The sequence below is a fragment of the Clinocottus analis genome, unplaced genomic scaffold, assembly GCF_023055335.1.
Source record: "Clinocottus analis isolate CAN_PGR_092001 unplaced genomic scaffold, fCliAna1.0.p SCAF_3, whole genome shotgun sequence".
Taxonomy (NCBI): domain Eukaryota; kingdom Metazoa; phylum Chordata; class Actinopteri; order Perciformes; family Cottidae; genus Clinocottus; species Clinocottus analis.
The window spans coordinates 11080952-11094950 of NW_027176042.1; the positions used below are offsets into that span (position 1 = coordinate 11080952).

The 13999-nt window shown below is 40.2% G+C and overlaps 2 protein-coding genes across 3 annotated transcripts; both read left to right on the forward strand.

Annotated features, from left to right (window-relative positions):
* Positions 1-419: 419 nt before the first annotated feature.
* On the forward strand, positions 420-5561 carry tmem128 (transmembrane protein 128). Of its 2 annotated transcripts, XM_068594490.1 has the most exons (5): positions 420-589; positions 1594-1726; positions 1962-2123; positions 4035-4139; positions 4607-5561. In XM_068594490.1, the coding sequence occupies exons 1-4, from the start codon at positions 490-492 to the stop codon at positions 4132-4134; spliced, it is 495 nt and encodes a 164-aa protein (XP_068450591.1). In that variant the 5' UTR covers positions 420-489; the 3' UTR covers positions 4135-4139; positions 4607-5561. The 2 variants fall into 2 exon arrangements, with proteins under 2 accessions (XP_068450591.1, XP_068450590.1); XM_068594489.1 differs by having other exon boundaries at positions 4035-5561.
* Positions 5562-7233: 1672 nt separating this feature from the next.
* otop1 (otopetrin 1) lies at positions 7234-12374 on the forward strand. The gene is made up of 6 exons (XM_068595087.1): positions 7234-7618; positions 7837-7973; positions 8284-8342; positions 8483-8613; positions 10229-11136; positions 12204-12374. Exons 1-6 carry the CDS (start codon positions 7234-7236, stop codon positions 12372-12374), a joined length of 1791 nt encoding a protein of 596 aa, XP_068451188.1.
* Positions 12375-13999: the final 1625 nt, after the last annotated feature.

Consider the following 13999-nt stretch of genomic DNA (forward strand, 5'->3'; position numbering starts at 1 on the left):
CCTCAACTCAAAAGGGACCTTGTGTGCTGAAAAAGACTAGACATTAGAATACATTATAGAATACACTAATAAAGGATTGAGTACATATTAAAGGATTGAAACATCCTGTGTCCTAAAATGCACTCAAATGTCAAAATATTTGAAGACTTCCCCATGCACTTGGGTTACTTCCTTTGTTTTTATTCTTCTTAGAGTATAAAGTTACAATGAAATGTAGGCAATACTGATTACAACGAGACATAACATTATTATTATACATTTAATAAATTACATCAATTGTGTTGAAGTGATACTAATATTTATCGGTTTCCTTCAGCTCAGTTTGGACATTTGTTAAACCGTTATTCCTTCTACAAAAAAAAACAAAAACTACAGCTGTCGTTTTTCATTGCGTCATATAAAAGCGACTCTGTCGAAACAGGAAGCGGCTTCTGATCACCAGTCTGCCTTTAGTTACTGCTAGTTTAAGTTAAAGACAGAAGCAACACGATGCTAAACGACAGCGAGTTCGCTACTTTGCGGAATAGATTCAAGAGGGATGCGGAGTTTATTTTGCAAGCAACGGCGAGCGGTGACGAAGGGGAGAAGAGTAAGAAAGTATTGCTTTGGCTCACAGTGTTGGCTAACTTGTACTGTTTGCGAAGTGTCAGCTAACGTGAGCTAACATTACTGTGAGGAAAAATAAACTTCACTCGTCTGGCTAAATCTATTGGTAGGCCAGTTATTCTTTGTTTCACACCACTATGTCATATATATATATATATATATATATATATATATATATATATATATATATATATATATATATATATATATATATAGAGAGAGAGTGGGTTATTTGTTGCATGCTGGGTAAACTCCGCAGCTAAGCAACAAAGTACGAGGAAGCCACTACACTGTCTTCAATCTAAGACAGTTTTAGCTAATACCTGGAATATAGCTAAGTGGCAGGAAAAAGATTTACCAAGTGAATAACCTTTTTTTATTATTAAAGAATGCTTATTTTCCCAGTTTACAACGACTTGCGACAGCACATCTTGTATTCAACATGGCCCACCAGGAGTAACTTAGATGGAGGTCAACTACTTGTCTCGGGCATGGAGTTCGTGGTGAACCCTGCACAGAGTAGACCTCCATGCTAAAGCAGTTCAGCAGCCAACAATGCGCTCTGATACCTTTAATCAACCAGTAAATTATAGAGATTAATACCTCTCTGAGGAGTAAGATTATCTCAAAGATAGCAATCTGTTTCACCTGAAAAGCTCCTTCACCCTGCGCGGTGGGGACATGGCACATTCTGTTAAAGCAAGACAAAATCATATTTTGGTAGTATATTCTGAACCATAGAGTATCTCAAAAATATTTAGTTTTACTGAGTCATGCAGCGTGTGTTAGTGTTAAACAAAGTCTTTGTCTTATTGTTTGTAAATCCCTTTCGGACTGTAGCCACACTTTGGTGGGCAATTCTCTGATAATGATTTAGTGCAATTTTTTTTTCTTATGAATCAAGTTGTTTTGTCTCTTCTTATTTAAAAGCATGCTTTTAAAGTAGACTATTGAATTAAAACTGTTTCTTTTCAATTTGCCATTCAGGTCAAGAGGAAAAAGATGCTAAACCTTTGCCCCGCATCAACAGACACTCCATTTTTTGGATCGTGGCATCTATAGGTGTGACCTACTATCTGGACTTCTTCCAAAACATTATGGCTAATGATGATATTAAAAGGTGACTGAGTCATGACAACAGAAAGCTTTTATTTCTTTCTTTTCTTTTCTTAAATAAAAGCTGAAAAATATCTCACTCTCTCCACTCAGTCGGAAGCATTAGACACAGTACACACACACACACACAGGCTTGTTAATGAACCCATCTTCTATATTTTAAAAGCATCAAAAACTATTATTACATTGCCTTCAGGTCTGACATGAGTCTTTGTCCTTTCAACCCCTTTTTTCCACAGTTGGTGGTTCAATGTGAGTCTGATACTCCTCGGGATCTGCCTGTCTCTAGCTATGTTTTGCATTGTGTATCTGGAGTGGTTCAAAGGCATCCAGCACTATGACCAGCAGTACCCTGCCATTCCTCCCATCACCACTGCAGCCTTCATAGCAGCGTCCTGCAGGTAAAACAGCAAAACACAACTTATTTATAGGACATTATTTAAAATGCCTTAGAAGGTAGAACAGCATTTGATTATTTTGGCAATTTTCTATTATGTGTGCATGCTTAGAGGTAATTTGGTGTCGGCCTCAAATCTAAAATTGTCATGGGGCTCCTCCCCAAAACGGCTACGTTAAGATTTTACCGTCGCATATTTTTAGCAGCACCTATTTATTTAACCACTATGGCATTGTGTGTGGTTAATGAGGGGTCGAGTAAGGGGCCGAGTAGGGGACCTGCGAGTCACTGCTCTTAACCCCCCCTTCCCCATCCGAAGCCAAAAGGTGTCGCAAGTGATAACACAGCTGAGTGCATCGCTAACCTCCCCATTTTTCTGACTTTTATTGAATTGTGTGTTTGGTTGGCTATTGGTTGAACAACAAACACAACTGACCGCTTTAAGAGACACAAATCCTTTTTTTATTGAGGGGTACGGGGGGAGGGGACTCATCCTAATACTTACACGCTTATTGTTAAAAAATAAAAGTCTCAAGTCGCGGTTGCTTGGGATCAGAGCTGAGATATGTGCCTGCAAAGAGATGGAGAAAATTAACTGATTTATCGCATGATTTTTCCTCAATTAATTGCATTATGCCCCGAATTCAATTATGAAGTAAAAACTAGTGTATTGCAGGCTTTTATTTTAAAGTAATGTTATCAGAACAATATAACAGCACTCTGGAGCAACAGCAAGGTAACACACATCTTTTTTTTTTTTATCTGAACAGGTACTGTTCAGTAGTAAGGGTCCTTGTGAGGGACAAACCACCAATGGTGGAGGAACTACTGAAGTTTAGTACTTAAGTAAAAGTACAAGTACCCAGGAAAATGAAAGTAAAAGTACTACATCAACAATCCTACTTAAGTAAAAGTAAAAAGTCCTTACTTTTAAATTTACTTTAAGTATCGAAAGTAAAAGTACTCACGCAATGGATTGTCTCTCAATGTCTAGGGCTGTACCATTTTAATAAAGAATGCAGATATAGCTACTGGTAATACTTATGCCTCTACAGAAGTCACTACGAGTAATAATTATAAGCAACCAAATTAAATATATATATTAATTTTCAAAAAGTCAGGGACATTAACACAGACAGGAAAGGCATCGAAACCTTCATGTGTTATTCTTGGGGCCTTTGAAATCAAACATGTTTTTTAAATAGGACCAAAGGTGGCTCATATCCGAGGGCTCAGATGAGACTGACTCTGGATCCATGTTGTCTGTCGAATCCCTGACTACGTCTGTGATTGACGTATCACAAATACGTTGATTATACGCGTATGCGTTGCTTAAACAGGCAGTTAGTTTAGTTTTGTTGTTTATTAGAAATACGTTAACAATCGTGTGTTTCTGTTGTTGTTTTCTTGCTTTCTCGCTGAATTTAAGCATATTTAAACTGCAGAACAATACGTGCTTTCACGTCAGCCTCAATTTGTAGCCTGTCGGTGAGGCTACGGAAGCACCTACATAAATCGCCTTTAAAGTAAAAACAGTGTTGTTGTATTTCATTCATGGCTGCATCCTCACGCGGGCAGGACCGTGAAACGCCAGGTCTGAACTACGCCGTCTGGAGAGATTTAAAGCGATAAGCCCCTCTCATTGCAAAAACATTTAAAAAACAAAGAAAAAAAATGCATTTAATGCATGATCAAATAGTTAACGCTGTTAAAGGATTGACAGATTAATCTTGTGTTAACGCGTTAATCTGCTCAGCCCTAACATTTACATGACAATGGTCGATTGGAGCCACCGAGTAGAAGAAAGTGGGAAGCTGTCAAATGCAAAACTTGTTAATCAATACTGTATGATTCATCCATATTTATACTAATCAAATTGTGCATATTTTTAAGCGTTCTTGTACTTTCCTTGCAGCCTCAACATGGCTCTGTGGCCGGTGTGGTCCTTCTTCACGCCACTCATCCTCTTCACACAGTTTATGGGTGTGGTCATGCTCATCTCTTTGCTGGGATGAATGTGGTGAGAATAATAGGGTGTCATTTTTGAGTTTCATAAAATGTATTTTTATTGAAAGATTAACTTTTATTTCACTTTATATTGTGAACATTTTTGCGAACCAATACTTTGTACTTGAAGATTCTGGACTTTACATAATCTTGTTATCCACAATGTTCAGTTTTCTAGTTTTTCTCCATTACACACACATTTCTTAAGCAATGTCAAGTTTATAACTGAATCTGCAAACTTCATTGCACTCTAAGACAATTCCTTTCCAAAAAACCTGAGACATTCCAGCCCCAAAATTAAACACACTCACTGACCATAATGGTATTTTGGTACATTTTAAATGAAATCTAGCAGCACATGCACTTAACACAATACCCAACATTTAAACCACAATATAATTCAGAGAAGCAAGTCTTTTGAAACTTAAGATTGAGTTATGAGTTATAAGCTTGTGTGTGTGTGTGTGTATACACCTGCAGCTGATTGATCTACACCCTGCTGAAACGGCAGCTGTTGGGCGTCATGGTAGCATCACTGTGGTGTCGGCGGGCTGATAGTTTAACCGTCTCGGTTTATGATTTATCACTGATGTGTTTTTCCAAAGAAAAAAGGATGACTGTCAAGAAATGTGATACAAACAGCACTTATGTTTGTTTTTTTGTTTTTTTCACCGTAGACATTTGGTTGTTTAAAACTTCTCAGAGCAACTTTGAACTCTGAATGAAGCATCTGACTTGAGGAGGTGAGGACGAGGAGTGATTGGTTGTTCCAAAAGAACAAAGCTCTCTGTGACAAAGGGCAGTGACATCGATATGCCACAACCATATTCATTTTTATTGTTTGATTTTTAGTACTCAATATATTTGATCTCAACGAGAGAAAATGACTCGGCTGTCTTCCGTAATCGCCGTCCAGTTTATTTGATGACGTGTTATTCGGCGTGCAAATCTATAAGCAAACACTGTTGCAGTTTTCCATTGCCAAATATCTTTAGTGTTGTGATCACTTTCAGTTCTGGTGTTGTAGCGTTTGGTGGGCAATGTGAGCGCATCTCTAATGAGATCAACCTCGACCATTATAATAGCACAATCTGTAGTGAGTAACTTACTTAGAAAATAGTTCTCCTCCTCTTTCAATTTCCTCCTTTGCTTTGTGAATACGGCCCCAGGATCCTGAAACTGAAGCAGATAACTGGCTTTTTTTGGTTATTTATAATGTTCTATTTATTTCTTTGCTTTTCCTACCTGTTAATATGTGCTTTGAAAATGGCCTTTCTATTTATATGTAGAAATGTGTTGGAGCATTGGAGTTCCACCATTTAAACTGCTAATTAAACCCAAAAAGATGTTTGAATTGTTCCAGTTTTTTTGTTTTGTAAACAATGTCATAATCGCTCTAAAAAAAAACTTAAATAAAGTTTTATAACTAATTTCACTACTTGCTTGTATTGTCATTGCTTGCAAAGATAAACGTGAACATACAATTTCCTTTTTAAGATGTTATATGTTTACAGCACCATTTAAATATATGTCATGCTCTTAAATCTACAATATTGCACATTTTAAAAGAAGACATCACTGACTCACTATTGGATTTATAACTCCTTAAAATCTATCTTCAGCTATAAAATATATATTATGTATGTATAATTTGTTCTTAAAGACGAAAAAAAAATCCTTATTTATTGAGTTGTCCTCAAACTCCATTTAGATTCAATGAGCTGGTTTTGATGGCGTTGGAGTGTAAACGGCTAATTTAAACACTTCCAGATTAAATCAAAAATGTCCAGACGTAGTCAATCGCCCATTAGAGTCCTCTGATAGTGAATAGATCTTACTCTTTGTCTTTATCTGGCTGATTCTCGGTGATTAAGAAATCGATACTCTGACATCAGCTCATGCGCTGTTAAGGAGAAAAGCTTAATCATCTCTCCAACCCTCGTGACGCCACTGAAGAGTGTCCCTGGCGAGGTTAATGAGCCACTCTTCCTATTTAATGAGATGCTAATCAATAGATACGGAGTATAGAAACTTTTTTAACCCATTAACCACTAAATAAATGTCCATGTCCTCACTTTATTTCCACACTTGTTTTTACATGTTTTCCGAGTCCATCCTGCGCCACCATTTACTTACTTGTCCCTCGGGACTGAGAAGACTGTTAAAGCCTCCATGTTGCTTGTCACTCCTGAAGTCACACCAATCAGCTCTCAATATGTGTGAGCTGTGTTTCAGTTGTTATGCTGATTGTTGCGCGCGTCCGCCCCCTCTATTGTATATAGAGTTTGGTTATATCCATAAGGGCTCTCAGTGCTGATGCTCCCCATGTCCTCCTTCTTTACATCCAATTCCAAGAAGCCTTTGTTAATTTGAACATTGAAACCTGATCCTACTTTTTTCACCTTGAGAGCAAAGTTGTAACCACCTCATCTCTGCCACGAGTGGACATAAGGATTTGAGGAGGTGGCGGCACTTGGATTTGAAGCGCTGTCAGGACAGGTCACTTGCCTCTGCCTGTACAAATCTCAGGTTTGTGAAATGTCATCTTCACTTTTATCTCATCCAGGACTGTATGCTTAACACCCGATAGCCACCCTAAGAGGATTTCAGTAGACTTGGAAAGACCGTCTGGCAGCTGCTCCGAAGAGGTGGATTTGAGCGAAGCCCGTTTTTTCTTCTTCTTGTTGTTGTGGATAATTCCATGCTCAGAGTTTTTGCTTCTTTAGGCAGTGAATGGTTGGCACAGCAAGCCCAGTGATTTCTCTGAAACATATGGGAGTTTCAAGAGGACAGGGGTCTGGGATCACCAAAGAGTGAAACGCAATCTACCGTTTTCTCAGCGAGCCTGTTACACCACCAGAATTTTCAGTTTCATGGTTACAAGATGACAATGGCATCTATCAAGTCCATCCTCAGTGAGGCTGGACATTGAAACTATGCGTGACCACTGAGCCGGACCTTGAAGATTGAATGAGCATGTTTGGCACGGTACCTATTCGCCTGAATCCCCACCTTGTAGCAACAGGTTAGGCACCTGGCCTCCCCCAAATGCTCTTATAGCGCGCGGCTCTGCCTTTACTCTTCTCTCGGCATTGCGATTCTTCTGCATGCCTCCCACCATGGTGGAACACAACGGCCTGGATATTATGTGCCTAAACAAGTACTGTCACAGTTCTTCTTCGTCGTCCAGCTCCGAGCCCGACAAGAAGGTTTTTACCAAACTTAAACTCAGTTTGTCCGGGGATTATCCGAGGAAGAACGCAGAGATCCTCAGCGGCCAGTACGGGACCAATGTGCTGCTCATCGGGGCGGCGTTGATGCTGGCTATTGCGCACCATGGCCCCTCTGTCAAGGAAGAGCACCTGCTGTCCTTTGTCACCTGCCTCATGATCCTCCAGCTGATCTGGATGATGTGGTACATCCTTGTGCGAGACAGGCAGAAGAATACGCGAACCGAGAAAGACGTCCACGCCACCACATGCTGGATAAGAGGTGAGAATTACGCGCGAGATGTATGTATAAAATGTCAAACAGATGTTTCCTTCCATGCGTTTTGAGGTGGCAGATGGTATTTCTTTTTAGGGATCCATAACCATAATATTTACAATGATTTGTGTTTATCAGTTTGAAGAAACATGTCCAGGGTGTGTTGGATATAGAGCCAAAGTGTGGCAGTAATAACTTGATCTTTATTTCTTTTTTCTCCGTAGGTGGTTTGACTCTCCTTGCACTTCTCTCACTGATTATGGACGCGTTCCGAATCGGCTATTATGTTGGCTATCAGTCGTGTGTGTCGGCGGTGCTCGGGGTATATCCTGTCATCCATGCAACGCACACCATAGCACAGGTAGGTTTACAACCCAACTTTAATTTCAATAAAGTGATAATCTTTCAGTGCTTTTTTTTCCTGCTTCTGTGCACCACTTAACCAGGTAGGTCTTTGAATAATGTGCTCTTTGTTGTTGAGGCGAGCTCAGAGTTGCTGCAACAATATAATCCTGTCATTGTCCGTGTTATTTGAGTGTAACTAACAAAATCCTACTGATGAAGGGATTTCAAAGATTCTGAAGTCGATTATGCTGTACATGAAGTATCATTGAAAGATATTTTGAATAATGTTTTGTCTTTCTTTAAAAAAATAAATGTTTTTGGTTTAGGTGCATTTTCTCTGGTTTCACATCAAAGATGTCATCAAGAGCTTTGAAACATTTGAGAGGTAAGCAACATATGTGTGATTTTATAAAGAAACCAGTCATAAAATACATTTCACCAGTGACTACAACCTAGTGTTTCATAACACGGCATCATGCTAGTTGACCGCTCATCAACCTGGTTTTCAACGTTTTTTCCCTTCAGATTCGGTGTAATCCATGCAGTCTTTACCAACCTCCTCCTCTGGTGCAACGGTGTGATGTCAGAAGCCGAGCACTTCTTAAACAACCATAAGAGAAGACTCTCTGCCCTGGGCTACGGAAACCTCACTATTGGTAAGGGCCAAGGGGTTGATTGCTGGCTTGCACCTAGAAGACAAGTACAAAGAAAGAAAGAAAAAGGAAGTAGAGTCGGTTTCTGCAAGGGGAAGGGAGGTTAGCTCGGCAGGCCAGCGGGTCTTGTTTGTGTCGAACGTTTCTCTATTAGGTTTCAGTGGACACACAGTGTTGCTAGTGCTGAGGCCCCCTCCCCGGCCCTTTCCCCACACTTCAGCCACCACCACCCTCCTTGGCAACCCCCCGCTTGACCTTAGTCGGCTTTGTCCCCAGGCTGCTAACTCCCAAGGGTGCTGCAATTACAGTAACTGATACATCTAAGCCCAGGGTTGGGGGGTTCGACTGCTCCTCCTCATATCCGGCTGACTGTGAGGCTGGCTGCACCCTGACTTTTTAATTAAAGGCTGCAGTACCGTAGTGGTGGCCTTTGGGGGGTGAGGGGTGGGAGGGGGTGAGCGGGGCACACGGTAAGGTTTTGTTGAGATGGTCTCAAGAGGGCATCAGCATTACCATAGCGTGTCGTGGTGGCCTTGACATGGAGAAAGTATAGAAACTGCTTTGTCATCAGCATCTCAGAGGCTCAGACATTTACCGACTGAGAGAAATTTCCAAATAAAATGAGTAGAATAGCAGTGATCAATATGGCCCATTAAACACGATGGGCAGACGTTTGATTTTAAGTCCCACTTCAGTGAAAAATAAAAATAGTGGCCTCTACAGTCACTTCACATTTAAGTTTCATAACAAATTAAAAAAACATTCAAAACAATGTCAATCAAGAAGCGTCCGTCCTGGTTGCTAAGTGGTTGTAATAAAAAATAATGAATACTATAAATAATCTTAAAGGAAGTGACTTAATGGCCCTCCCCCCCATGTATGTAGATCAGTAGTTAATGCAATATTTCTGCTATACAGTTTCTGTGATACTGTGCTTATTTTTTTCAGATTACCCTTTAATCTTTATTTCTTCTTGTGAGTTCCTGCTAATTTGACCATTTCAGGCTTCTAAAATTATTCAAATAAATATAAAAAAAGGAAAAGACACAATAAGCCAAAAGGTTGGGAAACCCTTCCTTGGTCAATGGATATGTGGACTCCTGATGGTCTGTCAGGCAGTTCCTGTTTAAATAAGATTGCACCAGAGCAAAAGGATGTCAACAAACCTAATCTGCATTTCAAAAGGGTTCCCTTGAAACATTCTAGCTTAGATTGGGTTAGAATAAAGAATCAGTACAATACTTTTGTCCTAAGGCATTCAAAACATTCATATTTATCATATTGAATTATTTAAATAAAATGACATACAAAGGACAAGTCCAGATACAATATATTTTTGTTCATTGAGTTTTGACAACAGTCTTTTTGGAGTGCAGTGTATTGATCGTTGACCTTTACACAATCAAGTATTACTATGTTCTACATTCAGTCTATTTTAATTATGTGAGCTCCTACGTTTAATTACTTGTTGTGTTTTTATTCAATGTTTATGCTTATGTTTATTTAAATATTAATGTGTTTGGTTTCCTGCCAGTGTACTATTGTCCTGATTGATGCATGTGAATTTGTTGTTTTAGGTACTTGTCATGAATTTGCATCTGTTTTCATCTCTTTGCAGTGCACTCAGAGCCACACTGTAACTGCACCACCAGCACATGCTCCATGTTCTCCAGCAGCCTCTTCTATCTCTATCCCTTCAACGTGGAGTACCACATCTTTGTCTCTGCCATGCTCTTCGTCATGTGGAAGAACATTGGAAGGACAATTGACCTTTCTTCAAACCGTAAGAGGCTGGCTACTAAAACGCAGGGTCTGACCGTCGGCCCCGTTCTGGGTTTACTTGCACTGGCCAGCACAATCGGGATCCTGGTGGTCTACGTCACCCATGTAGAAGAATCCCTCCAAATGCGTCAGTCGGCCATTTCCATGTTCTATATTTACGGCATTGTCATGCTGGTGTTCATGTGCTCTGCCGGCGCTTCAGGTCTGCTCATATATCGAGCGGACCACATGCCACTGGACACCACCAAGAACCCGTCCAGACAGCTGGACACAGAGCTGCTGTTTGGGTCCTCTATCGGCTCCTGGCTCATGTCCTGGTGCAGCATAGTGGCGGTGTTAGGCACCAACAGCAGTCCTCCCTACCGCTGGACAAACCTCATCTACTCTCTGCTCATTGTGCTGGAGAAGTACATCCAGAACCTCTTTGTCGTGGAGTCTCTGTATCGCCAGCAAGAGGATGGAGAGAGGGAGGATCCTGAGCTACCAGCTGCTCCAGAAATCTTCTCAGTGACGTCCTCTTTGGCCCCGCCGTATGACGGCATCCTCAACCGGGCCTACGAGACGCCAGACAGAACCTGTGTCACCATGGAGAACGAACAGGAAGAAAGCGGACAGGTGTACAGATGTCCAAGGAAGCCCTCTGAGGTGCCGCTGCCTGTGGGGAACAAAGTGAAAGAGCCCCCGAATATAAAGAGGCAAATCCTGAAGAACATCGCAGTCTTCCTGATAATGTGCAACATTTCGGTAGGCATTTGTACTTGTCAACTTCATGTTTAAATGTAGGTCAGATAAAATAAATTTGAAGGGAATTCTGTTGCGTAAAAACTCAAAATAAGCAATCTACTGTCTCAAAACAAAGCATTTTATTAACCGAATTCTTACTTTAAATTAGAACCTAAATCACCTATTTCTTTGTTAACAATGGCTTGAATTACTACATGTAATGTGACAAAGATTGTTCGTAGTAACACTCGGGCCGATACTGACTCAAATAGCTGGATTGGGTATCGGTGACAATAAAGCCAATCTATTCAATGTTTAAATACTGTATACATTATGTACTGTCATGACTGATGCTGCCTTACACATAGAATAATGATCCCAGTCACTTCCACACAGTGAGGCGTAGAGTCTGATAATTTAACTGGTTTTGGATTGAAATCCAGTAAGAGATGACACCCAAAGCCCAGGTATCGGTGTCTGAACTAAAAAAGTCAGATTGGTGCTTTCATATCTGTCAGATTCAGGCAACTGTGTGCTCACAACTTCACCAGGTGATAAAACATGTTGTCAATGTGACTCACACTTTCTCAAAACACCTTTATTGCTTGTTTTATGCTTACTGCCAGCTGACTGCTCACTCCTCATTCACAACTCTTAACCAGCCGCCGGCCTGTAGCGGCCAATAGTCATAACATGGCTGAGTGCCTCTTCAACCCCCATCCCTTTGCTCATCCAGTTAACCCCCCAGTGAGAGGATAACAGTTTTGTAGTGTGTTAATGCTAATGCTAACAGCTTGCAGCTAATAGCTAACAAACTCACTAGTGCATTTGTTTTTGGCAAGATTGCACAACGTTCCTAATTCCTTTCACTTTGAGCCAATTGATTGCATTGCCGCTTATTTTTGAATTACGTTTTTATGTGTTTTCATGAAGCCGTCGCAGCTCGTAAGTTTCTATATGGGGGTTGTTTAATTGTGGGTTGTAAACTTTGAATCACTCAACACAGCAGTGGTTGTTGCAGACACACCTGGCATAGATCTGCACTCTACTGAGTACACCTTTTGGTTTAACTTATTTCTTTCTTTCAGCTGTGGATCCTTCCTGCATTCGGCTGCCGCCCACAATACGACAACGGGTTGGAACAAGAGACATTTGGTTTCAGCATATGGACCGCAGTTCTCAATTTTGCCATTCCTTTGAACCTTTTTTACCGCATGCACTCAGTTGCCTCCCTGTTTGAAGTGTTCCGCCGGGTCTGACACGGAAGCAGATGCATGACAATGCCAGATGACATGCACAAGAACACTTGTCACCGCTGGCTCCCGAAAGCGTCTCACAGCGCAGGTCAGCCGTTCCGGAGGCGGTCTGGGTCACACTCCTACAGACTTAAAAACAAGCTGCGGAGAGAAACAACACAACGAGCCCTCAGTGGGATAACTGAGGGGGACGAACCAATTATCCTACGTTCCGTGAGGAATTATCTTGTATAATGTGAGACGTATTAAATATGATAATGACAAGGACCTTTTGGTTTAAAACCTTTTCAAAAAGGGCCCTTTGTACTTTTGTTATGTTGTCACATTTCAGTAGATTTTCCTCACCGGTTCAGCATGTAAAGTGTAAATGTGGAACCTGATTCACTTATTTTGTACCGTTGGATTTTAGTAGCTGAAAGTACATCATAAACTACTTACAAAATACTACAGCTAAGCAGCTGAAACACCTGTTAGTCTAAAACAACTAGTACTGTATTCAACAGAGCCACAAGTGCATTGGGGTATCACTTGACCTATATGTTCTCTGCATGTGAAGCATTCATACTGTATATGGATATGGTTCTCATTTAATTCTCTTAGTGGTTGAAGTCTAATGTAATAGTATGCAACACTTGAGCGACAAAGATAGTGACAATCTTAGCACTATATTGTGAATAATCTTTTTGAGTTGGACTATAGTTCTCTGCCTTTCCCAGTCGTTTAAGGTTTATCAAAGTCCTTTTGTATGAGGATTATCTGTTCTGTCGAGTTGAATGGTAAGGTATGCTCAACATGATGTTACTAGGTAGCACTGTACTGGAGCGTATCCACATTATATTGAGAAGTGCAGGTTGAGATATCAAATCTACTATCCAAAAATTGTCCTTTTTATATTCTGATAACAATGAATTAATGTATGCGTAATATGAAAAGTGTTAAAATCAGGTGCATATATATTGTAAAAAGAATCTTGTATCAGAATAGTCACAGAATTATTACACCAATATAAAATCACACCAGACCAGAGATTGTATGTTTACACCTGAAAGATCAGCAATAAAAATCATCCCCGTCTGTGACATTACTTTTTTCTTTTTGATATATATATGGACATACTGTATACTTGTACTGTACAATTGTATATCAAATCAATGTATAATTTCAGTCAGTTCTCAACCTGGTGCTATCTGCTGTATGTGCTCTCACTATGTGCCAACTTGTGGTATAATCCTTGTTTTTTAGGTGCGAACTACAATATTATAGTATCTTTGTAAATACTACCATGCTGATCAAAATCATCATTCAGACACTGTGATGCGGTTTTGTAAAATTCTAATAAAATGGTGCTCCTATAAAATGATGTGTACAATAGTGATGGATGTATATCTTTTGCTCATTGAAATAAAGAAACGTTTTCTTTTTTTCATTGAAGAGATGTGTCACATCTGCTCTCCTTCACACTGAGGAAGTCTTTGCTGACAGTTTCACCATTGTCGTTAAACATCGGCAGTAGCTGTAGTACACATCTACACCACAGGGTGGCGCCACGTATCTATGTTTCATTTTTAAAGGCGTTCATGGGACAGTCCAACGGCTGAGATTATTGCGCAATCACCTCCTAATTAATG